Source organism: Pseudopodoces humilis, chromosome 8, assembly GCF_049639895.1.
Source record: "Pseudopodoces humilis isolate 2021_Gansu_Grassland_sample_001 chromosome 8, ASM4963989v1, whole genome shotgun sequence".
Taxonomy (NCBI): Eukaryota; Metazoa; Chordata; class Aves; order Passeriformes; family Paridae; genus Pseudopodoces; species Pseudopodoces humilis.
In genome coordinates this window covers 2,191,093-2,205,817 of record NC_142207.1, presented here as the reverse complement: position 1 = coordinate 2,205,817, position 14,725 = coordinate 2,191,093, and the positions used below count along the sequence as shown (strand labels likewise).

At 42.4% G+C, this 14,725-nt stretch overlaps 1 protein-coding gene across 2 annotated transcripts in view; it reads left to right on the top strand.

Annotated features, from left to right (window-relative positions):
- Positions 1 to 11,028: 11,028 nt before the first annotated feature.
- Positions 11,029 to 14,725, top strand: part of ACVR2A (activin A receptor type 2A) — a 49,692-nt gene continuing 45,995 nt past the window's right edge. For both annotated transcript variants that reach the window (XM_005519591.3, XM_088058522.1), the window contains exon 1: positions 11,029 to 12,756. In XM_005519591.3, coding sequence (XP_005519648.1) covers positions 12,702 to 12,756 — 55 coding nt within the window. In that variant the 5' untranslated portion in view covers positions 11,029 to 12,701. The remainder of the gene's footprint in view (positions 12,757 to 14,725) is intronic.

Genomic DNA, 14,725 nt, shown 5'->3' with positions numbered 1-14,725 from the left:
CATCACTTAGGGAGTCTGCACACTTTTTATTTCTCTATATCAGGCAGTGTTTCCAAATAGGAGATGCTAAAAAAACTGTGCATACATAACACAGCATTAATTAAACTGTTAAGAGCAGCTCTAGCACATCCAGTGCCAAGTCTCCTGTTGAAAAATCCTGCCTTCCAAGTAGCAAACTTCTATCAGCATTTCATTTCACTGATGCTTCCCAAAGACCTCTTGAATCCCAGCCTCACCCCCAAACTCTGCATCGTGAGAGAGCTCCTGCATTTTCTCCAACCTGGTATTTATAAACTTTTCGTGCCAATCAGGTTGTGGTAACTTATTAAAAGTGTAGTTTCTGAGAATTAAAAATTCCATCCTAAAATAATTTAATCATCCAAAGTTTGTTTCATACAACTTCACATGAGTTAAAACAAAAATGCTCTGCCTTTGCTTTAAAGATAATAATCATCCCTTGTGCTTTAAAGGGATTCTAAACTGGAACTCAGTGAATTTCCATACTACTGAACATTTTTACACTAGAAAAGAACAGAAATTAATCTGGATTCAAATTTTGGTTTTAAGAAATTTCCTTTAAATGGAAATATCAAAAACTTGAATTTCAATACAACAGATTTAAAATTTTTCACTTTTCTAACTTCTTTGAAGGAACAGATTAAGTATTTAGCTGGGACAGTCAATGGTTTCACCTTCCTCTTATTTAAAGATCCCATTCACATTTTTAAGGAAAATAACACAAATGCTGTAAGATGGAGGAGAGACCAGAGAAAATTACAGAGGGCTGAGAAATAAAAAGAATATTAATCTGTATTGTCTCAAAGTCTCCTGAACTGCTTTTTCAGCAGCAGCCTTCCAGATCATTTTAGAAAAACCCTTAATTTTTCTTTTTTATTATTTTTTAAACTTTATTCTTAAGTTTTAAGAACTTAAACCGGCAAATTGGTCAATCATTTTCTTGCTTCTTATGACCAAAAGCAACACTTAGGTTGCAAACTCTTCCTGAAAGAAAAGCCAGAACTCTTGAACATTCAGAATGGATTGGAAATTCACACAGTTCAAGGAATTTTTAATTGCAATGTTTGCAGGATATGGTGGTGTCCCCATCCCTGGAGGGAGTTAAGAGCTGCGTGGATGTGGCACTTGGGGACATGGGACAATGGTGGCCTTGGCAGGGCTGGACTCCACAACCTTGGAGGTTGATTTTAACTTAAACAATTCTGTGTTTTATAAGATTAAAATCTTTTCACTCCTGCTCATCATCTTCTCCATCACAGTGACAGAATATTTGAGAACACTGCAGAATTCGTTTGACTGTTCAGAGCTGAAGTGGAATCAGGGATAACTCAGTGACTGCCACACAAAGAGCCAGAACCCAGGACACACGTTAGGAGCTGACTCCCATCCCACCATGGAATTTTGTGAGATTATTTTTGTACCACAGTGTCCTAGTTACTGTTGAGAAGAGGAGGAAACTTCCAGTTTAGACAGAATTGGCAGGCGACCTCTATAATTAGTCCTTTATCTTTCCCATGTCTCCTAAAGGACACGAGGCAAACTCCACACCTGAGTTTTGCTTGGCTGGGAGCACAGTTAATTCTGCAATATCAGCTAGGAAATGCAGGATTTGGTGATGTCCTTGCAGGTACAGAGGTGATGTTTTATTCAGTAAAGCTCCGAATAATGTCTCCATCTTTGACCTAATGTTTAAAAAACCCCACAAACAAACCCATCAGCCAGGGGTGTAGCATCACTTTTCGTGCCCATGCCCACAAACTGCCTGTTTCCTGTAAAGAAAGTTCTGTGCTTCTGTGTCTAACAACAAAATAAATGTAATTTGGGATGAGTAAACCTCTGTAAATCCTTGTAATCCGAGGATAAGCCACTTGTGAAACTCACAGATTATATTAGCAGAGTTTTGGAGAAAATGAGTTTCTCCAAGTGTCAGATTTTAACGCTGACAAGTCACCCAAGTCCTGTATTTTTCTTCCATTGTTTTGTTGCATAAATGCTGACTGAAACTACCTAATACAGAAAGTATCCACTGTGAGAGGGTAGAAAAATATTTCAGAGGGTGTGGGAATGTGTTTTGCTTAGAGACAGTTTGGATCACAGAAGATACAACTTGATGTTTTTAAGAGAAAATTTGTTAAAGGCAGGCAGGTGATGGAGACAAAATTAGTCCAGGGTCACACCCTGGGTTCTCTCCAAGGTGTGCCTTGGGAGTCAGGGCATAAAAATATGAGCATTAATCATCTTGCAGAATATCTGGCTGTTTAACAAGGAGCCACAGTTTAAACTGCAATTCTTCAAGCCCTTTAAAAACCAACCCTTGCAACAAAAAGCAGCTCCTGGTTTTCTTCACACACTTGTTGTGGTCTCAGTCCCGGGAAGGTGCAGACATTCAAGCCAGCATAAATATTGAAGAGGCTGGGGAGGAGGTGAGTTCAGAAAGGAGTTTAAAGCTGATGTTTTTGGCTTCTTGGTTGGGCTGGTTTTAGCCCAAATCAGTTCCTCAATCAATTAAATGTGCAGCTGCAAGAACATTTGTGTAGGGCAGGGCAGCATCTCTGGCTTATGCTGGCTTAAAGTGTTTGTGGAAGTGCAGCAGGAGTGTAACTGAAGAGCTGCTATAGTCTAACATTGCCAATAATCCACAAATGCCATTCCACAGCACAGGAATAGTTAAAGTATATAAATGGCCTGGCCATGTGCTTGGCAGTGGGGCCTAACAGAGGAGAGCTTGGAAATTGCCGTAACAGCTTGAAAAATATCTGAGTTTTGAGGTAACTGCTTGTTCCAAGAGCAAGGACAAAACTCTGCTTCCCAGGCTGGTTGCATCACGGTGATGGATGAGGAACGTGCTCAGCAGAATGCACAGAGCAGCTCCTGGGAGGGAGCTGGGACTGGCCTGGGGCATTGCCCCACCTCCCTCAGGCCAGCCCGTGCTGCCATCACAAGAACCTCTCATCTGACTCTTCATCAGCCACTTTGAAACCTTTCTGCTTAAAATTCCCAGTAATGCTCCAAAAGTAGCAGAAAATCCAGCTGAGGGAACAGCAGAAGCACCAGGAGAATCCATTTGGAAATGACACTCCCATTTTTCCATTACTATTTTTTTATAATATCAACACAAGCCATGGCCACTCTGATTGCTGTTTTTGTATAATTTTACAAAAAAGCTGGACTGGACATGTGCAGATCCATATTTGTTGTATTCACCTGGAAGCCCAAGCTCAGTGCCTCAGTATGTCCTACATTTTCTACTCTGTCTCAACACTTCATCTTCATTCTCTATTGACATAGAAATCCTCCTATAAGTATTATTCCAAATATTTGAAGCTATTTATAATGGAAAATAATGTAATTACATTCTAGTTATATTTTTTTAAAAAAATTCAGCAGAAAAGCACATCTTTATCTGGTAGAAATCTCAAGTAGAATCTAACTAAACCAATCATGTAGAAGAAAAATCACCTGATAACATAAGACAGACATATGTTATGTATTGTGCTCATCCCACTGAGTTTTTCTCAGATAATAGCTTTTATAGATAACAGAATGCTGTGATTTTAAAATAATAGGTTTTTTTTTAAAAGATAATTTCAATATTTGGAAGCTTGTTTGTTAAATATTTGGCAATAAATCTTCAGTTTAGGGATTCTTCCAGATAATGCCAGATAATATGGATGGATCATCCAATCACATCTTAGCTCTCCTCTCCAGCAGCACAAAACACACATGGCTCAAGGAATTGCCTCATACATTAATGATAATAAAACTTGGAAACCAATACAGATTGGGACTATTGGTTGTAGCAGGTCATTAAAATAGAAATATTAATCAAAAAGGAAAAACCTGCCTTTCACTTGCCTTAGCCTCAGAACTCCCATGGCAATGTCCATTAAACTTGGCAAGGGATGTTGTCTGAGCTTTCCCAGTCTGAAAACTCAGCAGGACCTCAGCAACCAAACTTGGAGCATCCTTAACAAAAAAACAAAACAAACAAACAAACAAAAAAAGTCAAAGTAGTGCCATGCACAACTTCAGAAGAAAACCTGATCTTTCAACCCCAAATTGCAGCCAAGCAACTGTTCCAGAGGAATAAGCCTTCAAACCCATGGGAATGTCTCTCCTGGGAGCTGTTTAAGCTTCCTTAATGCTCTTAATCCACCTTGATATTGAACAGCCAGACACTCTGGCACCCACCTTCCCACTTCCAAATAGCTGCTCAAGTGCTGGAGCGTTTCCTTGCCCTCAGTGTAGATCCTGACAGCTCAAGGACACAAATTAACCAACTTTTCCCCAACTGTGTTTGTGGCCTTCTATCTCACTGGAAGTGAAAACCTCTGGTGAACTTTGAGAAAAAATAAAGCATGTTTTGGGGCAGGTTAAAAACTCTAGGGTCCATGTGTGTGTCCTTCAGCTTCCCTAACTCTCCACATGAAACAAAAATACTTTTCCCCTTGCAGTTTCATGAAAGTTAATTAGTTGATATTACTAAAACTGAGTGCATGCACTATGTATCACTACAAAATTAGAAGTACATTTTCATGGCCTAAAGAATTTCAAGGCAAAAAAAATGAGCTTTTGTATCAGAAAGGTTGATGCTGTACACAAAACTTTCTGAGTAAACAGGGAAAATGGTTAAATTTTGTTCATTTTAAACCAGCCTGAACTGAAAAAACTTCTCACTCTAGGGAGTAAACAGAATTTTGCCATCTCAGATATTAACATTATCTGTTCAATGTCTGAATTGAATTATTATAAAATAATTTGTGAATGAATTAACTCCAAAACTATTCAGCAGTAGAAGCTGGAGCAGGATTTAGCTCCCCAGTGGTCTGAACAATGGGTTAGAGCACCAGGTTGGGATGTTCTGCTGGTTGCTGAAGAAAGATTCTGGGTTTGAATTTCCAGGATTTAAAATCCCTGGAATGGCTCAGCCCATCCATCTTGTCAGAGCACAATCACCCGAGAGAAATGTTCCAGCTGGATTGTCCTCATGAAAAAAGAAGTGGGCAGCTATTAGGGGTTCCTTGAGAGACTTCCAATCCTAGAAACTTGTCCTTCTTAAAATCTGAAACAGGGAAAATTTGGGAATCTTCTATATTTTTTCCTATGAAACCTGTAACATGCCAGATTTTCAGGAATTACAGCACTTGGGGAGAGGTATTTTTTCTGTCACAGTGAACAGGAACAAAGGGGTGCCTGAGCTGCTGTTGGCAGGATTACTTTAATGCTACTTAAATTCTGTGCAGAAATTATGAAATCCCTAAATCAGGGATTATGGGCTGCAACCAAAACACATTGACTTAGACCAATTCCCACCCATTGTCCCAGAGTCACACCAGTGACTTCATCAGGATTCCTGCTCCATTCCCACACAACTGCCTCTAACAAAGGGTTCAGATAACAGCACGAACAGCAGCAGCTACATTTCTTTATAGGAAATGGGTCTCAAATCATATTTCAATCGTTTTCTTTTGCAGAAAGGCTTTATTAGCCCAAAACTGCTGCCTCTTGAAGCAGGACAACTGCTTGTGCCATGTCATGTGTTTGTAAGGGTTAATTCTACACTCCCCAGTTATCAGCAATAAAAAATATAAAATTATTAGCAGTTTGTCCATTACCATGGATCTTCACCTTCCATTTGGAAAATTCCAAATGTCAGATTTTCAAATGCAATACTCATAGATTATTTGATAAATATTTGACTCCCTGTTCCCATCCCTTTCTGAAGCCAATTAGTCACAGTCTGAAGGCTCAACTTGGCATTTTAGCAAAACCAGTAACTAATATTTGAATCCCAGTATCCTCCAATCCATCTGAACCTTCTAGAATTCCACTTCCCATTATCATTCTGTAACAATACTGAAGGAAAATTTATTATTATCTGTTGAACCAAAAACTGGCATTTGTCTTCCCCAGCACTCCTGTGACACTGATCTGAACAAAAAAAATATTTCCAGGAATGTTCTCCTTACTGAGGTTTTAAATTACCAAAGTATCAGCCAGCTCTCCTGATCCTACTCTTCAAAAAGCTTCCAGGATATTTTGAATGACACCATAAGTAATTACAGCTATTCATGTATTTGTATTTCAAAACAACCAGAAGTCATATTGACACAATAATTCTAAAGAGCACACAATTGAATACTCTTAAGATCTGACAATCTTTCCACACTTGGCCACTTCACACTCCTTATGACTATTTAATTACAAATTGTTGGTCTAAAATATTTAAATCTTCATCAACAAATATATGTATAAAGCCTTTCAAAGGCAGTGCAAAAGATCTTTAAAATCTGCTATCACTGTCAGGACGCTGTAGCAAAAAAACAACAAACACTTGTCACATATTTTAAGAATCCTTCAAAAATAACATTGAAAACATGACAATGTTGCAGAACTTTTGCATTCTGTGATGAACACAGAGTCAGTTTATAACTGAGTATATAAATTATGGTGTATTCTGAGAAGGAAAATCTCTACACAGTCCTGGAGAACCTCGTTTTTCATAGCACAGATTGGGATTTTAGGAATTCAGCTTGGACTCTTCATGGCACTCACAGAAAAAGGATTCTACAGTACAAATGAGGACTAGAGAAAGATATCCAGAAAACACGATTTTGCTGTGAAATATGGATGAAATCATAGCTGATAAACGCCACAGTGATAAAACCCTGTGACACAACAAAGTGCCCCTAAGAGACAAGGGAGTGTCTGAAAGCAAGCAGAAGCTCCAGTGGGATGATCTCTTCTGACAAGACTCTGCAAATCCTAGAAAGAAACATCCCTGCCTCCTCCAGGAACATAGGTTAGGTAGTTAGGAATCCCTGTTCTAAAGAAGCAGAAGTCTGGCTGACAGGTCACAAAGAAAAACATTAACCTTTGGTTTAAATGTAGCCTTTATGGAAACAACCTGAGAAGCTTGTATCAAAGTTAATTTCTGTAATATTTTGTATCTTTCTTTTTAAACTTGAGGCAGGGAAAAATCCCTGGTGGTGTGAGGTCTATAGGCTCCAGGTGTTTAATTGAAAAGGAAATTTGTTACACACGCAATCTCACTACAAAAACAGCTTTACAGAACGCAATCCAGGCCAAATCCTGTCACTGCTTGTGTGAATAAAATGTTCCCACTTTAGCCCAACACCAAAACAGGATTGTGATTTCAGCCTGTATTTGAATTTGTGGACACTCAGCTGGATTCAACTACTGCATCAAAAATTTATAAGTTTGATTTAAAGCATTAAAAGGAGAACATTTTTACGGTCACCTATATTGCTCCAACCCAAAAGCATTGCAGAGGGAAGTTTTGGATTTAATTTCAGTTTTTCAGAGCATTTAAAAGGTGAATTTATTCCACATTCTCTCATGTTTTCAAGTTGTGCTACTCATATAACTTCAAAGTATCTCAATAGTTTTGGAACAGAGTAAAAAGTGCAAAATAACAAATAATTTGTAGGAATTTTATTAACTGTCCACAGCAACAGAACTGAAAATTTGTATAAAACTCTTTTGGAGTATGATGACTTTCTCATAAGTCATGCATATGAAAGTAAAAATACTTTAAGGCAGTTATTTACCTTTTCTAAAATAAAATAATTTAGGCTGTCATCCAGCACTTTTTCCCAAAGGAAAGTGAAGCTGGTTGGTAAAGAGGGCAACCCTGGGAGAGATTAATTTCTTGCCATTTTGGTCCTTTTTTTTCATTTGGTTATGTAAGGACAGTGCCTGAATGGGGTCTTCTCTTCCTTCAGAGCTTCAAAGGGGGAATGACTTAGACCACAAGGAAAGATGAAAGAGGTAATGACAAGGATTCTCTCTGCTGGTGTCACTCCTGATATTATAAACCCCATGGTTCCTATTTCACATTTAGAAATGCTTCTCTAGGTGTTCTGAATGAGTTCTGCACAAAAACTCCTTTCCTACCACGCTGTGTTTTGTGTTGATTCACTGCTAAGAGTGGGATTAGCAAAGGCACAGCTGAAATCCTCAATTCCTAGCAGTGCTCCAGAGAGAAAAATGAGACATTGCTGGGTTTTAACTCTCCTCATTATTCCCTAGAAGGAAAAGTTATATTTGTGCTGCCTCTAGGCAAAGTCCCATCCCACATGAACAAAAGACTGAAGCTAAGATCACATCCACTTCATCTCCTCCTGCTCTCCACAGATGCTTAAGTCCCTGACACTGTGTCTTCAGTGCTCATATGTCACAGTAAATGATTCATTAAAAATGCAGAGACAGATTGATCTTGGAAGGGGGGGAAAAGGGATCTGGAGTTTAAGGCGAAAGGAAAATAGAAATGAGGAGCCAAAAGGTGAAAAAGGGAAACACCCCCAAAATTCACATGAGAAAGACATTTAAAAATAAAGAGGAGACAGCAACTGTGCTGATATTTAATGTGTCTGCTTGGGATAAAACTCATCCTTTTACAAGCAATAAAACAACAGCCCAGCCCAAAGCCCTTGAAGCATTTTGCATCAAATGCCTCATAAAAATGGTTGGCAATTTCTCCTAAATTCTGTACAATATCTATACCAAATTAGGTGGGTTTTTTTTTGTTTTTGTTTGTGTTTTTTTTTTTTTTTTTTGGTAATGTAATTAAATGGGAGCAAATCCCCAGTGCAGGCAGGGAGAGCTCTCTGCTCCCAGCCACCAACACTCATCCTAATTCCCAGACCCCTGGCCAGACTCAAAAGTGGGAAGGAAAAGGCAGGAATAAGCTCCACTTGTGATTCCTGTGGTGCTGATAAACAGGTGACTGACAAGAGTAACCTTGCAGAATGACTGTGTTTGTAATATTTCCTGGATGGCCAGAAGGATTTGCTCTGCCAGAGAAATCCTGCAAGCAAAAACCCAACCCCTGCCTAAGGATAAGAAGCTACTTGAGTAAGAGATACATCTCTGCCATGACATCCGTGCAAATTCTCTTATACAGGTGACACATTTATTCTATTTTTATCCAAAACAATTGCTAAAATATAAATATGGATCGTAATTTACATTCTTTCAGCAAAAAAAATCCCCAACAACTTAGCCAAATCCCTGCATTGGGAAGTACATATATAAATATATATTCACACACACACCAGCAATATTTTTAGCTATGATTTCCTACTCATGTGGCAACATGACCAGCGTTCTGAAGAAGCTGAGCCAAGTGAAAACACAACCTGCAGAACAGGTCACGTTTAAATATTCTGCTATTGAAGAATATTAAAAACTACAGATTAAGTAGGAGTGTTGTAATACTTAACATTAATTAACGCTTGTAAATCATTCTGAAATACTTGGATAAAAGATGGCATAAAAGGTGTTGCCACATGTCTTAATGCTTCTAGATGTGCACAAGCCCTGACATCTTATTTTGTGTTTGGGATGTTTCACATCATAAAAAAAAAATAAAAATATGGTCATTGGATGAATTTAATGTTGGGAAGTGTTGGGACACGACAGAGAAACACCAAGGATGTCTCATTAAGAACTTGAGCAGACAACCCAATGTAAAAAACCTGAAATAGAGCCATTTCTAGGATCCTGGTGGATCACCAGGTCTAATTACTGCTCTGTTAGTTACTAAGTTAGAGCTTGGCAACTTTGCTAAGCCTTCACTTGCCTGTATATTCATATACGTGAAATACAGATAATTTTCCTTCCAGTCTTGTACCACCAACTATTGACACCTTCCAAAACAATCCCTTAGTCCATGCCACCAAACAGTTTGAAAAGGAATCTGGAATCACTTAATACCTATCTGGGGTTGGTGAAGAGCATAAGCAGTTCTCAGAGAACTTGGTACCTGTTGCTTGTGCAATTTCAGGTCTTTATAGAACACAGAAATTAAAGGCCAGCACTGAGGCTCGTGTGCTTTCCCACATGGATCTCTAGATGTAAGAGCCATGACTTCCTTTTTATCCAGAGACAAGAGATGTACTTTATGATAGCCATTTAAAAAAAAAAAAAAAAAAAAAAGGTGTGAGGAGTGACACCAAACTCATGAAGGAGCAGAGGCAATTAATTACCTGGGCACAACAGGCTGGGGAGGTACAGCCAGCTCTTAATGGCACATCTCACAAACACACTCCAGGTGCCTTCCAGCACCCGGGGGACCCTACCAGAAACACGGAGAGAAGAGCATAGAGCGACATGGTAATGGGGAATGAATTCAAATTTAATAGAGGCCAGGTTTCAGTTAGGTGGGATATTGGGAAGGAAATGTTCCCTGTGCGGGTGGGGAGGCCCTGGCACACATTGCCCAGAGAAGCTGTGGCTGTCCCTGGATCCCTGGGAGTGTCCAAGGCCAGGCTGGACAGGGCTTGGAGCAGCCTGGGATAGTGGAAGGTGTATGGCAGGGACAAGAATAGATGAGCTTTCAGATCCCTTTCAACCCAAACCATTCTGGGACTCTGATTCTATGCTGTAGCAGCAGTGACGCTCCTGAGCAAGGTGCCCATAGCAGAGACCACCACAGCCGTAGCTCTCACCTGGACTACCTGTAGGACATTTTCAGGGACGTTTTCAGGCTGGGGTGGGGATGAGACAGAAGACCAGGCCAACATCTGACCCCAGTGGCAGCGCCCCCAGCCTCACACCGTTGTGTACACGTTACACCGTTGTGACCCCTCCCAGCCAGGTCCCACCGCGTGGCTGCCTGCAGTGTTTTGCCTCCATCACCTGAGCCTAGGAGCACAGCACAGCCCCCCCAACATCTCGAAGGAGCCCCGCGAGGGTGAATTACCGACACCGCGGGGTCGGGGCGGAGCGGGGCGAGGGCGCCTGAGGGGCCGCGCCCTGAGGGGCGGGAAGGGCGGGCGGGAGCGCGCCCGTGAGGCGGCGCGCGCGGGCCGCGAGGGGCGGGGCCAGCGTAGGAGAGCGCGCTCCGCCCAGCCGCCGATAGGAGGGGCGAGAGGGGGTGGGCGGGGCTAATAGGAAAGCCCCGCACTTTGATTGGGTGGTGCGGCTGTCAATCCGAGGCGGCCGCGGCGGCCGTGGGGAAGGAGGGGGAGGCGGAGAGGAAACAAAAACAATCGCCCGGGCGCCGCCATCTTGGGCCGGTTCTCCACACGCCACACGGGTGAATGGGTAGATATGAGATTACCACGGGGGAGCAGCGGCAGCAGGGCACCGAGGGCTGTTCCGCGCTGCCAGCGACACTCGGCGGGCTCTAGGCACGGCCGCCGCCGCCCGGAGAGAATCCCCCGGCTCGGCCTTTTCGTCTCGCCAGCCCCTAAGCTGCACTGCTGGAGGGACAAAGTTGGGCTGAGCCGCGCTGCCTCTGCCGCCTGGGAGACCGGAGAGTTGAGCCGGGGTCAGAGTTAGGGGAGAGGGTGACGAGGGGATCGGTCCCCGCTCCGCCGTGTGGGAGGCGCGGGGAGAAGGCTCTGCCTCCCCGCCCCTGCCGTCTCCTGCTGCTCGCTCCTAGGAGGAAAAGAAAAAAGAGGAAAAAAAAAAAAAAAAAAAGGCAAGAACTGGATTGAGCTCGGAGGGGTGGATTTTGTGGAGTCTCCGTGTGAGCAGCGGCGGGGCGGCGAGGAGGAGATGTGTCCGTGAGGAGGGAGAGGAGCGTGGATTCATCCAGGACCCGTGAGGAGCGAGAGGAGCCTGGATCCATCCAGCCTCAGCCCGCCGTGAGGCACAGCCGCCTCCCTTCCAAAGAAGCCCAGTTCTCCTGGAAGCACGGCACTCAGCAAGGATTTGCCACAAAGAATATACCACCCTCCTCCCCAGCGCCTGGATACTGCATTTTATTTTTTAATTTTTTTTTTATACCCCCTCCCCAGTCACTCTTGTGTGTTCAAATACCAAATATAGCCTCTTGCAGGGGGAGGGGATGGAAATCTCCTAGAAGAATTGGAAATCTTGCTGGGATTCGGGAGTGCTGGTGCTGGTGCTGGAGAAGGGCGGCGAAGACGGGGGGGATGCACTGCTCTCGCTGCCTGGCCAAGGACTAGAGATTTACCACTTCCCGGGAAGCCCGAAGGTTTGTTTGTTCCCAGACTGTTGTTTCCCCCCTTTCCCTCTCCAGGGCTACGCTAAATCCCTCAGCATTTATGAAAGAAATCCCACGTGTAGCTGGTGGCTGGTTTTTAAGGTAGTTTTTCATCGACAAACTGACAAAAACTTCTCTTCGCTCTGAGGTTTGGAACTGGAATGGAGCTGCTTTTCTCCCAAACACTACACGGGGTGTGAAGGGGGGAGGCAGGACGAAAACATCGCCTTGGACTGATCCCGATCCGACCCCCCGACACTCGCACCCACGAGGGATGATCCTTCACGACGCCTGATGTGGAAAACACTTGGAGACTCAGAGACTTCGTCGTGCTCAGCAGCTTAATCGTTGACTCATTTTGTTTTGGTTTTTATTTTATTTTTTTTAAAGTGGATTCGTAGCATTACTTTTATGAATTGAATTTTGCCACCGTTTGTACAGAAGCCAAATGACACGTGTGTTTTGAAACACAGTTCCAAATATATTTATCCCTCCCTCAACCCGGATTCTCTCTAGAAAGAGCCGCGGGGAGGTCGTCAGTGTCTAAACAAACCTGATTTTTAGTGTTTTATGAACACTACCTGCTGCAGAAATGTTGCTATAAATTGCTTTATAACGGTTCAGCAAGAAGGGAGATTTTTCCAGCTTGCAGGACCCAGAAAACTGGATACTTAAAGTCACTTAAATGTTTTAACAGCATTGGAAAATGGGAGCTGCTACTAAGTTGGCGTTCGCTGTTTTTCTTATCTCTTGCTCATCAGGTAAGTGAATGTTCCTGGATTTGTCACGTTAAATGGAGGGCTTTGGGGTCAGCACTTGAAAACTTGGGCTGGCTCTGTATGAATGAGAAGAAATCTTTCTTTTTCCAGGTGGCAAATGTTTGTGGATGGCAGCGACTGTAAAGAAGCTGCTTTCGTGATTATTCTTAAAAAATATGTAACGTGAGCACTTGAAATGCTCACAGCGCTTGGATTTCAGATCAATTGTGTGGAATAAATGTGGAGACATAACCACCTAGTGTCACATAAGTAACCTGGCAGCGCAGTTATCGGTGTTGGATGCTGGTTTTAAATCAGAATTACCCAGCTAAAATGCTCTTCCCTTCAGTTTGATCTCTCTTACCCTGGACTATTCACTGGTGAATAGCGACCTTCGTTAAAGCTTCATTAATTTAGAATAGGTGTCGCTCGGAAAGGCTGAGCTCGTCCTTTGGTGATAGCGAGGGGTGTGTGCATGTAGAGATGAACCAACAGAATTGGGGTGAAAAGCCAGGCTTTCAGTTTCAAAAGAGTAATTTGTAACCCTTTGTATTTAGCTATTCTCTATGTCACTGCCTTGTAGTGCAGAAAAGAAAAATGCCAAAAAAAATAAACCTCTACTAATTTTCTCTTTAAAACAGCAGAATTTGAGGTTCAAACGCCAGCTCTGAGTCCTGGGAAGCGAGCGGGGTGTGAGGACTTACCCACGCTCCTTCAGAAGAAAAATTGTTATGGCAGCAACCAGTGGTTGGGCAACTGTTGGTCCATTTGTGCTTGGAGCTCCATCAGTGTCACAAAAAACCCTCTTACGAGCTGTGTGAGGATCTAATGCGAGTTTACAAGCCCGCCTGACACGCTGTGCCCGCATTTGGAACGTGTATTTAGTGCTCTGTGTAGGTTTTTAGCATCCTTGCAGGGTGTGCAAAGCTACACTTGTTTATCAGGCTAAAAGCTCCCAGACAAGTGCTCAGCCCTCCCCGTGTGACCGGGAGAAGGAAGTAATGAGATCCCTGTAACGATGCCTTTTAAATTTCCAGCGTTAGGAGCTGCAGGATTTTGCTGAAGAGGCCGTTTTGCTGTGGTTAGTAAATGGATAAGTCTCGTCTTGTGTCTGTAGTGCTATCGATCCGCGCTGTGTGCGCTAAATGTGCTGTGAAATGGCGAGCGCTGCCAGGGAGAAACCCAAAAACCCTGCCTGTGCTAAGCAGAGAAACGGCACAGCGGGATAAGGACAGCCGGAAGGTTGTTCAGGACGTTTAATTTTTATTCTTCTTTGGAAATAAAACATGATTTCTGACCGTTTTTGTCTTGTAGTAAAGACGTGTGCGTTGACTTTTCCTAATGCCTGATTTTTCAGCTCAGCAGCGTTCCTCTTAATTCAGCAATATGTTTTGTAGGGAAACTTTTTTCCCCCTCTCAACTAACAGTTTCTAAAAGATTTGCTGCCATCTGCTCTCCATGTCTGTCTCTCTTCCACGTCCACCTCTAAAATCCTTTTGCCTAGAGCACAGAATAGTGGTTTTTGTTGACATTAACTATCAGACTTAATAAAAAGAACAGCTAAGCAATAAAGAACGCCTTTCCTTTAATATTTCTCGCTCGGGTTGTCCTTGGTAAGGTGAAAAGAATGTTTCTCTTGCCTGTGAAGAATTAATCTTGGCTAAATGAGCAGGAAACTGCCTGCAATCCGGGCTGCTTCTCATGTTAATGACATTGTTTTGGTGGTTATTCCAGTATTATACATTAAGTGTTCCGGTACTTAACAATTATTATACTATTTTCTACTCACATCGGGACTGCAGACACTCTTGAGATTCTAGGCAAGCCTAAAAATAAATAAATTCAACAGTAAACTGTTGGGTTTATGATCAGAATTACAAGATTGTATGAGATTTTAAGCTTGAAGTACAGGTGTTTTTATGAGTAGTGTCTCTTAATTTATTTCAGTTTTAAACCCTACCTGATAAATTGG